General features: G+C 38.5%; 1 protein-coding gene across 1 annotated transcript in view; it reads right to left on the minus strand.

Moving 5' to 3' along the window:
• The window catches only part of LOC122801730 (DNA excision repair protein ERCC-5-like), a 941,093-nt gene that overhangs the window by 517,759 nt on the left and 408,752 nt on the right, over nucleotides 1–14,582 (minus strand). Inside the window, exon 7 of the mRNA XM_044071253.1 lies at nucleotides 5,706–5,849. Within this exon, the coding sequence (XP_043927188.1) occupies nucleotides 5,706–5,849 (144 nt within the window). The remainder of the gene's footprint in view (nucleotides 1–5,705; nucleotides 5,850–14,582) is intronic.

Consider the following 14,582-nt stretch of genomic DNA (forward strand, 5'->3'; position numbering starts at 1 on the left):
ACTTGCTCCACAAAAATAATCAATTCATACTAGAAACAGTCTCAGAAAATAAAAATTATTTTAGAGAAGTTGGAGAGGCGGGTGGCATAATGGTTAAGCTGTTTACCTTAAAAACACATGGTGCAGGGCTTGATTCTCAACTGGGGTAACTGGCTAAGCTTAAAATGGCCTACAATGGCAGTTAGCCTAGTACTAATCTATGAACCTATGAATCAAAGTCTTAGATTCACAGTTAAGTACTAGGTTAGTTGCCCTTGTGGGCCATTTTAAATCTAGCCAATTTCCCTTTTTGGGCTCAAAATAACCTATTTCATTTGGTTATAGATTGGCCTTACTCATCCCATGGTCAATAGTTATACACTATCCCTAATGAGAATAACTGGTATCATACCATAGATAATTGGAGGGGACCCATGAAAGGGATAAAGCACTTAGGAGCTGTCTTTGTCCATTAGTAGTACAGGGGGCAGTCCTGGGGTAAATTTTCTGTTTCCCATCCACAGACATAAGATGTACTTGAATGCAGACAGGGAAGAACTTTGTTTTATGTGGGTGGGAGTCTGTTCCACAGCAACGGCATCCTCTACAAGACATAAATGTCCCTCCAAACCATTCTGCTGATGTCACAGAAGAGGTTTAGATCCCTAGACCACGTATTTCTGACATGATTTGACTTGCTGATGTGCAGTAAATCCATCAGTAATGGGTTGGTGAATGCCTTGTATGCCAGACAGTTCACCTCTTAGCAGTCTGTAGGATACTGAGTAGAGTGACAGGGCTTTGAATTGGTCCATATGCAGGATATGTTTTTAGGCCTTGTATCCTTTTACTAAGATACATCTGTGGTGTTCCATTTGTTACATGTGTCTGGACAGACACATGCCAGAGGGGGCATTAGATTCAATGACTGACCTAATGAGGGAGGAGTAAAGGAGGTCAATGACATCCTTAGATCTAGACAAAATCCCTTTGTTTATAAGCTGTGCAATACAGAATGACTTTCTTAGAACAGACACATGTTGGTCAAAGGTTAGGTCACCATCCACAAATTCCCACATCCTGAACAACTGTGTTCTTAGGGGCATGTTGTCAATGTGGAAATTCCCTGAGGTAGAGGACTTCCTATAGGATGCAATAATGCTTTTTTTGGCATTTAGCTTAAGAGAACCAGTTATTTGAGACAAACCTTACTGCAGGATGGCTGATGGCTAAGTCATTTGGGGATTCAATGACTGCTCTTAGCTTGCGGTCATCAGCAAACTTGGTCAGCCTTTGTTATGGATTTTTACTTCAGAAAAGTAGACGCCAACAGGACAGGTCCCAGCACAGAATTCTGGGGGACTTCACTGGTGACAGGGATAATGACATCCCTAGATCTAACCAGAATACCTTTGTTTATAAGCTGTATAATACAGAACGACCTTTTTTACAACAATAGACACATGTTGGTCCAAAGTTTTTCACTGTCCACAAGTTCCCAAATCCTGAACAACTGTGTCTACTCTTAGGGGCATATTACCAATGTGGTAGGTTCCTTGGGGGTAGATGACTTCTCAAAGGATACAAGAATGCACTTTTTTGGCATTTAGTTTCAAGTCCAAGATTCTGGCACCAGTTACTTACTTGAGACAAACCTTCTTGCAGGAAGGATAAGTCATTTAGGGGTTCAATGATTGCTCTTAGCTTGCAGTCATCAGCAAACTTAGTCAGCCAGAGCCCTTTGGTATGGACTTTTACTTCAGAAAACTGGATGCAAACAGGACAGGTCCCAGCACAGACCCTGGAGGACTCTAATGGTGATTGGTCTCTTTGTGGCGATAACTTCCCCTGTTTTGACTGTCTGTGTCCCATCTGTGGCCATATGGCAATCCAGCAGGTGACATAGGGACTTATTTCCTGTTTATTTAGCTTTTCTACTATGCCTAAGTGGGGAATTGTGTCAAAAGCTTTGGCCAGGTTGAGGTATGTGCTTTGTGTACTGTTTTGCCTTCATCCACTGCTTTGCTGACCTTTTCAAAAAAATCCAACAGGTTGAATAAACATGACCTGCCCTTGACAAATCCAAACTGGGACTGGTCAGTGTTTGGAGGTTCCCTATGTACTGACTGATTAATTCCATGACAAGTCTTTCCATGGCTTTGCATATGAGGCCTGCCAGACGTATGGGTCTGTAATTGCCTGGGTCTGCAGAAGGTCCTCCCTTATGCAGGGGGATTAATTGTAGCTGTTCTCCTTTCACTTGGTACAAAACCTGTATGGAGGGCTGCAACTGAACAGTGTTGTTAAGGGTATGCCTAAATCGTGCTATTTAAGAGTTTACAGTGTGTGACATTTTTGCCTCCAAGGATATTATATAAGTACATCTCACACACTGTGCTATGCTGCTTGAGTAACAGATGACTGTCAGACAGTATGAGACAATTCTTACACTGTACAAAGATACCCATCTCAGTCAGGCTGGCTACAAAAGTTGTGGGGAAGTGTTGATCCGTGATACTGACAGTAATGACTCTGGAGGCAGGGGTAACTATAACTGCTTGGAGTTTGGTTTTAGAATAATGTTACGGTAGACATGTTACTGAACATTTAAATTTCAATACAAAACAACTAACCTGGAAACCTTCGTCTGCCATTAGCAAGAACCAGTAAACTAATTATAGTAAAAAAAAAAAAAAAAACTCACTAGTTTGATTCTAAAATCAGTGCAAGCAGTATCAGTACACTCGATATTAATCAATTTTGTCAAAGATCTTTTAGCCTGGAGAGTAGTTTAAGAGGAAACACTTTTTAAAATGATACTTGTGTACTTATTGTCAACAGCCAATAAATGGGAAGACAGAGGGAATTATGTTGTCAAATTATCATATGGGGTAGGCAACAACAAATACATTGGTTTAACAACACAACTACAACTGGGTGAATGGGAGGGAAAAACAATTAGACACAGCTCTGAGCTCACTGGTCTGGAACTGTCTCCATGAATGTCTAATGAACTAGCCTAACATACATTCGGTACATAAGAACAAAAATAGCTTTAATAACAGTTGGACTACTTAAACACAAAAATACAGTGCAACTATATAAAGGAATGATTAATAATAGGATTAAAGACATTAACTAAAGCAGATACAGACTGTTAAAATGAATTTAAAATCAGATCAAGAAAGGAAAACACTTGTCTGTTGTTCTCTGTGCAATGGAACTATTACAATGTTTTGGGTTCAGAATCCTCAGGAGAAGAAGCCCTGTCTCCATCTATGCCAGACTCCTCTGACATACTTTCCTAAGGAATTTTTCTACCCAGTACACTATGTGGTATGGATTTGTGCTCTCCAGGAATGAAAACCTGCAATACCCCTTGACATGCAGGTGAGACCAGGGATCAATCAGCAGATGTGCCACAGCATCATACAGGTACAATCTGCTGCAATCCAGTCTAGTGTAGGCCTGACTGCGGTGGTGAGTAACATCCATAAGGACATGGAGGTAATGGACACACTAACAGATTGGTCTTGTGAGGTCTACGGTGGTTCACAGTGCTTCCATGTCCAACTTCATGTGGAGTATGGACAGTGCTACTATCACTGTTCACATTGGCAGTTTTGCCTGAGGTTGGAAAAGGGTACTTACAAGAGTAGTTACTTAGAGGGAAACCAGTGGGTATATGGCCCTCACTTGTACCTGGATGTGTACAATCCTATGCCATCCCAACACTGCAAGCAACTATGAAACTAGGCTTCCACTGTCAGGATACTCATGAGGGAACTCCATATAGATAACAACTGCACACCACACTTGTCGGTGGGGGGAGGGACTTCAAGTCCTAGACAACATGCCAGCCAGACTGGCTGCAGATCATGGTCATATCTGCTCCCCCACATCACAGGAATAACCTATGGCACTGAATACACAAATTACTCTCATCCCAAGATGCCCATCAATGCATTAGACCACAGTCACACAGTGAGATTAGACCCCCACCCTACTGTTTAAGGAAACTCTGTATGACGTAGAGTACTATCACCTTGATATCCAATTTCTCTGATTCTCTAGACTTTCCACCACCCAATGTGTGTGTAGAGGTCTACTTCTAAATTCTGAAATTTCAAAACTTTGAATTTCTTATTGTTGAGGCCATAAGATCTAAGTTTTGAAAGTTTGAGCCATTTAAATGGAGATCACCAAACAGAGCAGAATGGCATATTTACCATTTTTCTCACTGTAGTGTGATCTTGGAGTTGATATATTTAATTAGCAGGGGGTGTGGGGGGGTGCAGGGGGGCTGCATTTTTTTTTTTTTTTTGCTTTTTTTTTATTTACATTTTGTGGTTTCAAAACTTTGATCTTACGGTCTTGACCATAAGAAAGCTGAAGTTTTGAAACTTCAAAATTTAGTAGTAGACCCTGTGTAGACAGATATGTAATTGTGTTCTTAGCAACCTGTGCACATGATGACTATTGTTACCTACTACAAAATTCTTTCTGTGTGGTAAAATATGGAAGTTTCTGATGCACAGTGTGACTGGACTATGCACTGACCAATACATCTTGATCTGCAATGGTGCTTATCTGCGATGGTGATGACTTCAGCAAACAGATGTAATCACCGGAAAGCCAATAAACAGAAAAATGGCAAAAATGGACAGAGGTAACAGACTGATGGTTAGAAACAGTGTACAGACTGGTGGCAAAGAAGTTCCGAGGATGGTATGCCTGAACATCACTTTTATGCCCTATTCTATGCAAGAGTGTGTAGGTGACGTTCAGCATACCTTAAAGCAATGGTAGACTTTGGTAAACTGGTCGGATGGTTGGCTTCGTGGCAGGGAATCCCATTTGTAATGAATACTGCAGTGGTGAATGTAAGGACATCATATATGATTCTACAGATGGAGAAGAATTTTGTTGAGCAACTTGTTGAGTATTCTAGAGGAGGATGCCTGAGAAATACTCATTGTGCCCCGGCTGGTTTCTCTGAAAAGCTCCTGTAGCTAGTGAAGGAGCAAAACATATCTTGGTTTCTACAAGTACAGGAATGCTATGCACTCCCATCAAATTTTTGTATAGGCAACGCATGTCAGCCAAGGCACACACAATACCCTGATCAAGTCTAAAGAGATCAATCATCTCTTGAACAGTGAAATTCTAAGTCACCCACTGATGGTACCACTTATGTTCGCATCAGATTGCACATCCCAGCAGGAACTGGAGATACAGAGAATTAAAGTATGATGCTGCAAGATGGCTCCTGTGACTCCAATTAACTCACTACATACAATGAATAATTTTTGACATAGTCTGCTCTTTTATGGTAAGGTACAACAAACTGCATAATGTTCTCGATATACAACTATGAACCACGAGAATTTTCACCTAGGTCGCATTTGAATGTTATAAGGACCTCAATTTACTACACTAGTTTATTTGCATGTCACTATTCAGTCATTTGCGGATGCCTTCCACTGTGCATTTGGGCTTACTGCAGTATAGTGCAACATGGGACTATGAATCTCTTACACCCTGCTCCAGTATGTACATGGCTGATTCTGCCACAAGTACCTGCTGCACATTACATGGATTGTCTAGGAATCCTGACTTTTATTGCTATTATAATAAACTGTCCTGTAAGCAACCATTGTCTTACATTTTGATCACTGACATGTACTCAAAAGAAGCTTTAAATGTGTTTACAAACTCAGATGTACCTCAGGCATGGCTTCAAATAATGTTCTTCTTCTCTTTGAAAATTCCTTCATATCTGTCAAGATTTCATGCTTCATCTCTGGAGGTAAGGCAGAAAATTCTTCAGAATCGATGTCTACAGAATTGGGATTGTCAAAAAATTCTTCCTAAAATAAATACAAGGCTGAGTTACTACATGCAATGAGTTGAGCATAATGCTACAAAAGGTATATTTTACATAGAGACTTTTCTAGTCTGACATCACAAGCATAAGAATATAATGAAACTAACATTATTCGCGGGTAAATCATAAACACAACATTGACAAATTAAAGTTATTACAAATGAGTAACTGGAGGCTTCTAATTTCTTTGTTGCTAGCACAAAACTGAATAGTGAGAAGCATTTCACAAAACTGAAACACATTTACACTATCATCACTAAACAAAAGATACCTTTATTCATTTAAAATAAAACTCTAAATGATAAATTAGAACCTACCCAAGAAGTGGCCTGTGATCATTCTTGTCTTTCTTCTCATAGATTCATATTTGAAAGCCATGTTATAGTGCCTTAACTTTAGCATTACCTTTAATGGTTTTAAGAAATTTTAGCATTACCTTTAATGGTTTTAAGAAACACAACTCTTACCTTTACTAGTTTGTAAAGAACACTTCTACAACATGAAAAGAATCAGTGGCAGCACCAGTTTCATTATATGCCTTTTATCGATCAAGTGAGGGACAAGTATTCTGACAAAACTCTGCACAGCTTTTTTTCTCATCTACAGTACATCTACTACCTAATTAATGATGAACTACAAACACTTGTGTCAAAAAGGACCTTCTTCTGAACCAAAAAGCAACAGAAATACATAAAACAGGTGAAAAATGGATGAACAGTTTAGAAAAGCTAGCTAAAATGACAAATTAACTATTTTTAAAGCAAGAGTGCACATCAAATTGTACACTGCACAGACAGGTTTACAGGTACAGGGACAACCAGTCACCCAAGTTAAGGGGCTCACTGACATGGCAGTCACCACAACAAATTTACAGCTCTGAACAGTATAAGTATGCAAAATCCCACTGGCTTTCATTTCATACCACATATGGTGCTGTCAGTTGTGTTGGAGAACCAATAATTATCGAAACACTTGCATGCAACAACCCTAGATGATTCTACCACTCAATTACTTATTGTGCCATGGAAAAATACACCTACTAGTAGTTTGACAACTCAGTAACAGTCCATGCCCAGGTGACAGTGCATTAGCTGGTGCAATTTAGCACCTTGCTGCTGAAAGTTGATGGGATTCTCAGAAGTCACAGACCATCTTAAATAGTAGTACTGCAAATCAGTTGCCTAAACTAGATCTTAGTAACCTGGCAATGATCACTGGTGAAGCTGATGAGCACAAGCAAAGTCTGAATATTTCAGAACAGTGTGTGATGCACTAGTTAAACAGAATGACTGAATTGGAATTGAAATGAGTCAAAATGGCCCATGATAAGATATACTGAAAAGTTCTTGCCAAGTAGTTTCCCAGGGAAGAAATACTTTCCTTTATCCAATTAACTATAGATCCCAAGTTATCCCAGTACCATGGAAGAAAGGAGACAAAAAGTATACAACCAATTTAAAAATATTTTTTTCTTGCCCAAGACACTAGTGGGGTAATTATTTGACTAGTGCGAATTAATTACACACAGCTTCTCAGTAAAAAGAATGGGAAAGTGAACTCAAATGTAAGAGAATTCCACATATTACCATGATTTCTCACCTCCACTCTTACAAAACAGTAACAAGACATGGTGCAGCTTTAGTCCTTGTCTTGTTTCTATTTACACTAATCACTTGAACAACTGATTTATTTGCTTACCTGACCAAGAGGAGCAGACAATCTAATCTTCATGGATGTCTTTCTCTGCCAGATACTTGTTTTATTACTGACAGGAAACCAGGTACAGCAGTGGGCTTTGGCAATATCATATATTCTGTCAAAAGCACAATTCAGTCATTGTTTTCTGTTATTCTGCTTATTACAACTGGGATGCGAGTAGAGTGGATGCTGCTGTTGCAGCAAGTTAAAATGCATTACTGTGGCCATTGTTTTTTTGCTTTTAATGCAATCTATCAAGAGGGTAGACACACACACACATAGGTGTCAATCTTTGGGGGGAGGGGGCGGTAGAGAGGAAGTACAGTTGTATGAACACTACCGAATGAAAATGGTTATTGTCTGTCTAGGGGCACTGTATGTGTTTATGAACAACCAGTTAAAATTCATTACTCAGGTCAGTCTGACTCTGATTTTCATCATAGTCGCACAAAACCTGGGCACAGAAAGTGGATTCCTTTTTTGGGGAACAGGTCAGCAGAAGGCAAGTATATGACCCATGAGAAAAACTCACTGTTATGACTGGCATGGTGGGGGATCATGAGTACGTGTCTAACAGTAAGAAGTTGGAATAAATTACTGTAGTCATTATTTCTTCCACTTTCTTCAAAAAATCAAGCATCACAGGTGTACACAGAAAGTGGATATCTTTTGGGGTAGAAGAGGAGGCATGCAGTCTGTGAAAGGATAGGATATTAGCATAATCTTTGATATGGCTTGTCGGGGGTAGTGAAATATCTTACAGCAGTGAGCTGAAATAAGTTATTGAGGCCAATCTGTCTTTCATTACCATCTCAAGACATCAGAAGAGTATAGAATTTGGCTATTTTTGTGTGTGTGGGGGGGAGACTAAGTGTGAAAGCACAGGACAGTACATGAACAATGTTAAATGCTCACTGATATGGTCTGCCAAGGTATTAAGGCTGTATCTTACAGCAATGAGTTGAAATACATTATTGTGGCTACTATGCCTTCCATCATTTTCTTAAGAAGATATCCAAAGTGTACAGAATGCAGTTATTTTTTTTTTTTTTGGGGGGGGGGGGTCAGGCTAAGTGTAAGAGCAAAGTCCAGTTACATGATCATTGGTGAACAGTCACTGATATGAAAAACTGGGGGTTAATGTACATCTCTAAGTGTAACATGTCTACTACATGTATGTGACCTCTTCACAGTCAAAGGTAATGAGCTCTCTCGACACTTTCCACTCTGATGGTATGCGTGCAAAAGTCACCCAAGGTAATGCTCGCTGTGTTTTAACAACACAATGAAGATTAAAAACCATGCTTTGATTTTCCGATGGCAATTCTATTATTATAATTTCAATGAGTCTCTAATACAAATGTTACCGAACTTGGATCTCAACAAAAATGCACACAATTTCATAGCAGCAATAAGTAAGGTATAAAATCAAAGTATTTTGCTTTAATAACATAAAAATTGAAACACTATTTCTTTGCCCCTGAATGTAATGTTTTTTCAGTGCCCGAGAAAAGAAAATGGGAACAAATTATGATGTGGCACTCAGAAATTTATTGTGTAGATGCACTAAAAAAACAATTATAGTTTGTATCTGAATATCCACATATGTTTTCAAAATATTTTTTTACCAGAAAATATCAAATTATTTCTGAAACCTAATCCTCTAGGATATGGTGACATTCAGTCTATCTGCAGAATTGAAACATACGTTTCACTTTTCAATAATTGCTTATTTTCTGTTTTTATTACTGTTTTAATTTTCTTTTACTTATTGGGCACCTTGATATAGTGTGCGGAGATATAACCCATTCTGGGCACCAAAAGTATTTCACTCAGTTACTAGCTTGTCTCCTTGATGAATGTCTTAACACCTTTTTTTGTAAAACAGCTAAGCTACATCATCTCACTTTCAGCTTTCAATACTGAAGCCCCACATTTCTTTTGATACGCCCAGCTGTAAACGTGACTTGCACAAGGATGCAAAACTGGAAAGACAGAAGTGGTGATCACAGTCGGCATAAAGTACAGTTTTGTACCTACCATAAATGTAGATGTTCGAGTGGTTATACTGCTGCAGTCATCACACTTGGGTTATCCTGTCGTCAGGCGGTCCTGCAGTCGGCTGAATCCCAAAGTCCTGGTCCGGCGTCGGTTGTCATCACTTCTTCCCTGACGTCAGTGCAACAGGGGTATAAAAGAGACAGCCGACACCATTTTCTTTAGTTTTGCCCCAGATGTCAGGTGCCCCCAACTAGGAAGGCAATACAATAGCTATGCAACAATACCTTAGTAGATAAACAATAGTACTAGCAGTTAGCAAATACACCATATAGACATGCATCCAACTGGTTGATGTACATGGAGTTGTAACTAACACCCTGGTATGTAGAGGGGATGGAGGGAGGGTAACCTGGACTGCAGCAGTATAACCACTCGAACATCTACATTTATGGTAGGTACAAAACTGTACTATGCTCATCGTGCTATACTACTGCAGTCATCACACTTGGGTAGAATCCCAAAGCTATGGAAGGGTGGCTGGTACTAAACTGGGATAGGTGATGCTAGGATGCCCTGCAGAACTGCACTGGCAAAACCAGCTCTGGCTTTTCAGTATAATGGAAGGTGGTAGTGCTTGGTAAAGGTGTGCACTGAACTCAAAGTAGCTGCCTCCAGAATGTCTTTGGTTGGAACCCCTCTGAGAAAGGCTGCTGAGGTTGCAGTAGCCCTGGTAGAATGGGATCTAATATCGACAGGCACTGCCTTCCCATGGTGCGAGTAGCAAAAGCGGATACAGTGTGCTATCCATTTGGAGATGGTCTGTTTTGAAATAGCCTTTCCTTGTGAACCTGCAGCATATGATACAAAGAGTTGGTCAGTTTCTCTGAAGATCTCTGTCTTATCTAAATAGTAACATAGCTGTCTGTGAATGTCCAAAGAGTGAAGGAGCCTTTCTTCTTTATTCTGTGGGTTAGGATAAAAGGTGGGTAAATGAATGGTCTGATTCAAAGCCACACTGGACACTACCTTGGGCATGAAGGTAGGGTTAGTTCGTAAAGAGACTCTGTCCTGATGGAAAATGATGAAAGGTTCCACTGCCATAAGTGCCTGTAGTTCTGAGACCCTGCGTGCTGAGGTAATAGCCAGTAAGAAGGCTGTTTTCCAAGACAAGTATTGTAGCTCTGCTGAGAATGCTGGTTCGAAAGGAGGCAGTGTTAACTTTTCTAAAACAAAGTTCAGGTCCCAAGTTGGTGTTGGTGGTTTTCTGGGGGGTCTTATATTCTTAGCCCCTCTGAGAAACTGCCTAAGTAAAGGGTGTGAGAAAATTGGGGGATCCGTATTATATTGAGCTGAAATGGCTGAAGCATGAATCTTAATGGAGGAGAAGGAAAGGCCTTTGTGTAGCATCTCAGTTAGGTATTGCAGTATGTGAGGAATGTTTGGTATCCAGGGAATTTGACCTTTAGCCTGGTGCCATGCACAAAATCTTTTCCATTTGTCTGAGTAAGTCTTCCTGGTGCTGGGCCTCCTGGCCTCCAAAATGACATTCTGGACGTCCTTTGAGAGAAGCGTTGATTGATAATTTAAGGAATTCTCCATGCAGCTAAATTTAAAGTTCTGAGCTGTCCGTGATGGGTTTGATAGTTCTTCTGAGTCAACAGTAGTGGGAACTGAGGCAAGATCCATGGAGGGCTGTGAGTCAAGTTCCTTAGTAATGGGTACCAGTGCTAGCGTGGCCAGTCCGGAGCAATGAGGATCATTTGTGGTCTCTCTGATCTGACCTTCAATAATACCTTGGTCAATAGAGGTAGTGGAGGGAAGGCATAAGACTGTCAGTGTTGTCCAACTGAATGATAGAGCGTCCACTTTCCAGGCTAGGGAGTGATAAGTCCTTGTGCAGAATTTTGGTAATTGGCAATTGTTGGGGGAGGCAAATAGATCTATGTCTGGACGTCGCCATCTTTGAGTTATCATTGAAAATACTTGTGGGTGTAGTCTCCACTCGTGAGGGTCTGCCATATTTCTGCTTAATTCGTCTGCCAATATACACAGAACACACTCCGAACCAAGTAACTGAATAAATCAACGAAATTAGTTCAAAAACTTCAGTCAAGTACGAGACACCACAAGTTGTTTTGGCGCTTTCATTCACATTTAATATTACGTGAACTTCTTCAGAAACAACTTCACCATCCATACAACTCACTTAAATATACATTCAATTAACTTAAATTTACATAATTTATTTCCAATCAATTATTAAAGCCATATGTATTATAATATATTATAAAAACTTGTATAAAAATGTACATACACAATTCATGTGTATATAATTCATTGTTAATACCAAAGTATGTAATAATGTGTGTACATCTAATAAATATTAATTCATAAATTCATTTCTAAAAAACATTTCAAATTTATAGCTTCATTAAGACCAGGAGCCCTATCAGCTCCTAAATATACCTGCCAAAGAGATTCTTTGCATTCTAATAAGAGCTTAGAATTCCCACTAAATAAATCACTTTCCACACTATCTAAAATTGAAAAAATGAACTTTTTAAATTCATTACAAATGACAGAATGTTTTACTAATGCGTTGTTAAAATCTTTCTTTTTAATAGCTAGAAGATGTTCACTAATTCTAATTTTAAAAGCTCTAGTAGTCATTCCTACATAATAACTTGGACATGTCTGACACTGAGCTATATAAATAACCATTGTACTGTGACATGTATAATAATTTCTGGACCAATGAGTAGTCCGTATGTGTGGGAAATACACCGATGAGGAATTAATAATATATCTACACTGTTTACAGTTGTAACAGGAATAAGTCCCTCTGGTGTTAATAACTCCCACTTTATTACTTCCAGAATTATTTTCCTTTTTCTCCAAGATGGTTTTTAAATTAACTACCCTTTTGAAAGTGAAATTAGGCTTCTTGCCTATAGCATTAACTAAATCCTGATTACCTAATATAATTTTCCAATTTTCTACTATTACTTCTTTCATAAGCCACATTTCATTACAGATAGGTAACACAAAAGCACTAGTAAATTCCTTGTCATTATTAGAACGTAATCTAGTAAGTGGTAATCCTAACATCAGAATAGGTCCTACTTTAGTTTCACGAAGTGCTATAACTTTATTTTCTATTGATCTTAGCCATGATTCCTGATAACCCCTGTTGAGAAAAAAACTTCTTAACATACCCATTTCTTTATGAAAAATCTCAATTTCAGATGTTAATCTACTTAGACGAATATATTGACCTTTGACCACTCCCCTTTTCATATGGTACGGGTGTAGGCTATTCTTATGTAGGTACTGGTTTGCAAAGGTTGACTTTCTATATATTCTACTAGAAAATTTCTTAACAGTGTAATCATAGCTCAAATGCAGGTCTAAAAAGTTAATACTAGTCCCAAATTCACAAATAGAAAATTTTAGAAAGCTAGTGGTGCCATTTAAATAACAAACAAAATCATGAAATTCTTCCAAAGTTCCACTCCATAAAAAAAAAAACAAATCATCTATATAACGAGTATAAAAAACAATCTTGTCTGTAAAGACACTGTTTTCAATAAAACAATTTTCCCAGTGGGCCATGGTCAAATTTGCATAGGCAGGAGCCACTCTTGCTCCCATGGCCACACCAGAAGTTTGTTTATATAAAACGTTACTGAATTTAAAAAAATTATTGTCTAAGACAAATTCCATAAGTGTACATATAGTATTGACCTTGGTACCACTAAAACTTGTATACCTAGTTAGATATTGCCTTAGATAATCAATACCAATTTCATGATCAATGCTAGTGTATAACGACTGAACATCCAAAGATGCCATAACAAAATCAGATACTGTTAACTCTAGATCCCTGAGTTGTTCCAGCAAGTGCCAAGAATCTTTTAAATAATACTTGGAACTTTGAACGACTGGATTTCAAATATAGTCCAGCCAAATAGAAATGTTTTCAGTCTTATATTTGGCTGCAGATATAATTGGCCTAAAGGGAGGTTGAACAAGATCTTTCCGCAGTTTTGGAATACCAAACATGTTTCCCATTTTTGGGAACTCAACCTGTAAGAAGTTATAAGTGGTGTAATCAATTTTTTCTTGACTAAATATGTCAAATAAATCTGTGTCTAGTCTCAAAAAACTCCTTTGAATTTGTTGACAATCCACTTTTTGATATGTGTTTTCATCTTTCAACAGATCTTCCATAGATTTAATATACTGCGTATTTTCCATAATCACAATTTTACCCCCCTTGTCTGCCTTCATGACTCTGATCTCATTATTATTTTTTAGTTCTTTTAGCGCCAAAATTTCAAAGTTACTCAAATTATTATTATTTAACATGGGATGTATATTTCTTATTGCTTCCTCACTTATATTTTGAAAGACTTGTAGTGTACTAGTAAGCGGTGGATTATAAGTACTAGCCCTTTCTGGGCCTTGGTGCACATAAATGCAATCTACATCTTGCATAATATATTTTAAATTCAACTTCCTAAGGGTTAACCTAAAATCAATGATAGTTCTTGCTACATTGAAATTGTTAGAAGGAATGTAAGAGAAACCTTTTTTCAGGAGACTAATAGTCTCACCTGAAAATGTGGTTTTAGACAGATTGTGTATCTGTATTTCAGAATTATCAACATTAATTTCGTCTACCACCTTTTTCTGTTTCTCAACCTGCCCTTGGGTTTGTTCTGTACTACCTTGGACCAAGTCGGACCCCTTTTGTTTCCTTGCTTGTCCACTAAAAAAGGCCCTCCATTGGATGTACCTTCAACGCAGTTGTTGTCAACATTATTTGTATTAGCATTGTTATCAGACAGTGCATTGTTATTTCCATTATTAGATAAGTTGACTACAGCTACATTGTTATCACATTTGTCTATTATAGAAACAATGTCATCCATTGGCTCACCACTATTACTAGACCATATGCCAGAGCCCTGCATATGCCTTTTACCATTTGAATCACTGTTATAGATGTTACTAT

The sequence above is a fragment of the Protopterus annectens genome, chromosome 5.part0 (assembly GCF_019279795.1).
Source record: "Protopterus annectens isolate FY-2018-M chromosome 5.part0, PAN1.0, whole genome shotgun sequence".
Classification (NCBI taxonomy): domain Eukaryota; kingdom Metazoa; phylum Chordata; order Ceratodontiformes; family Protopteridae; genus Protopterus; species Protopterus annectens.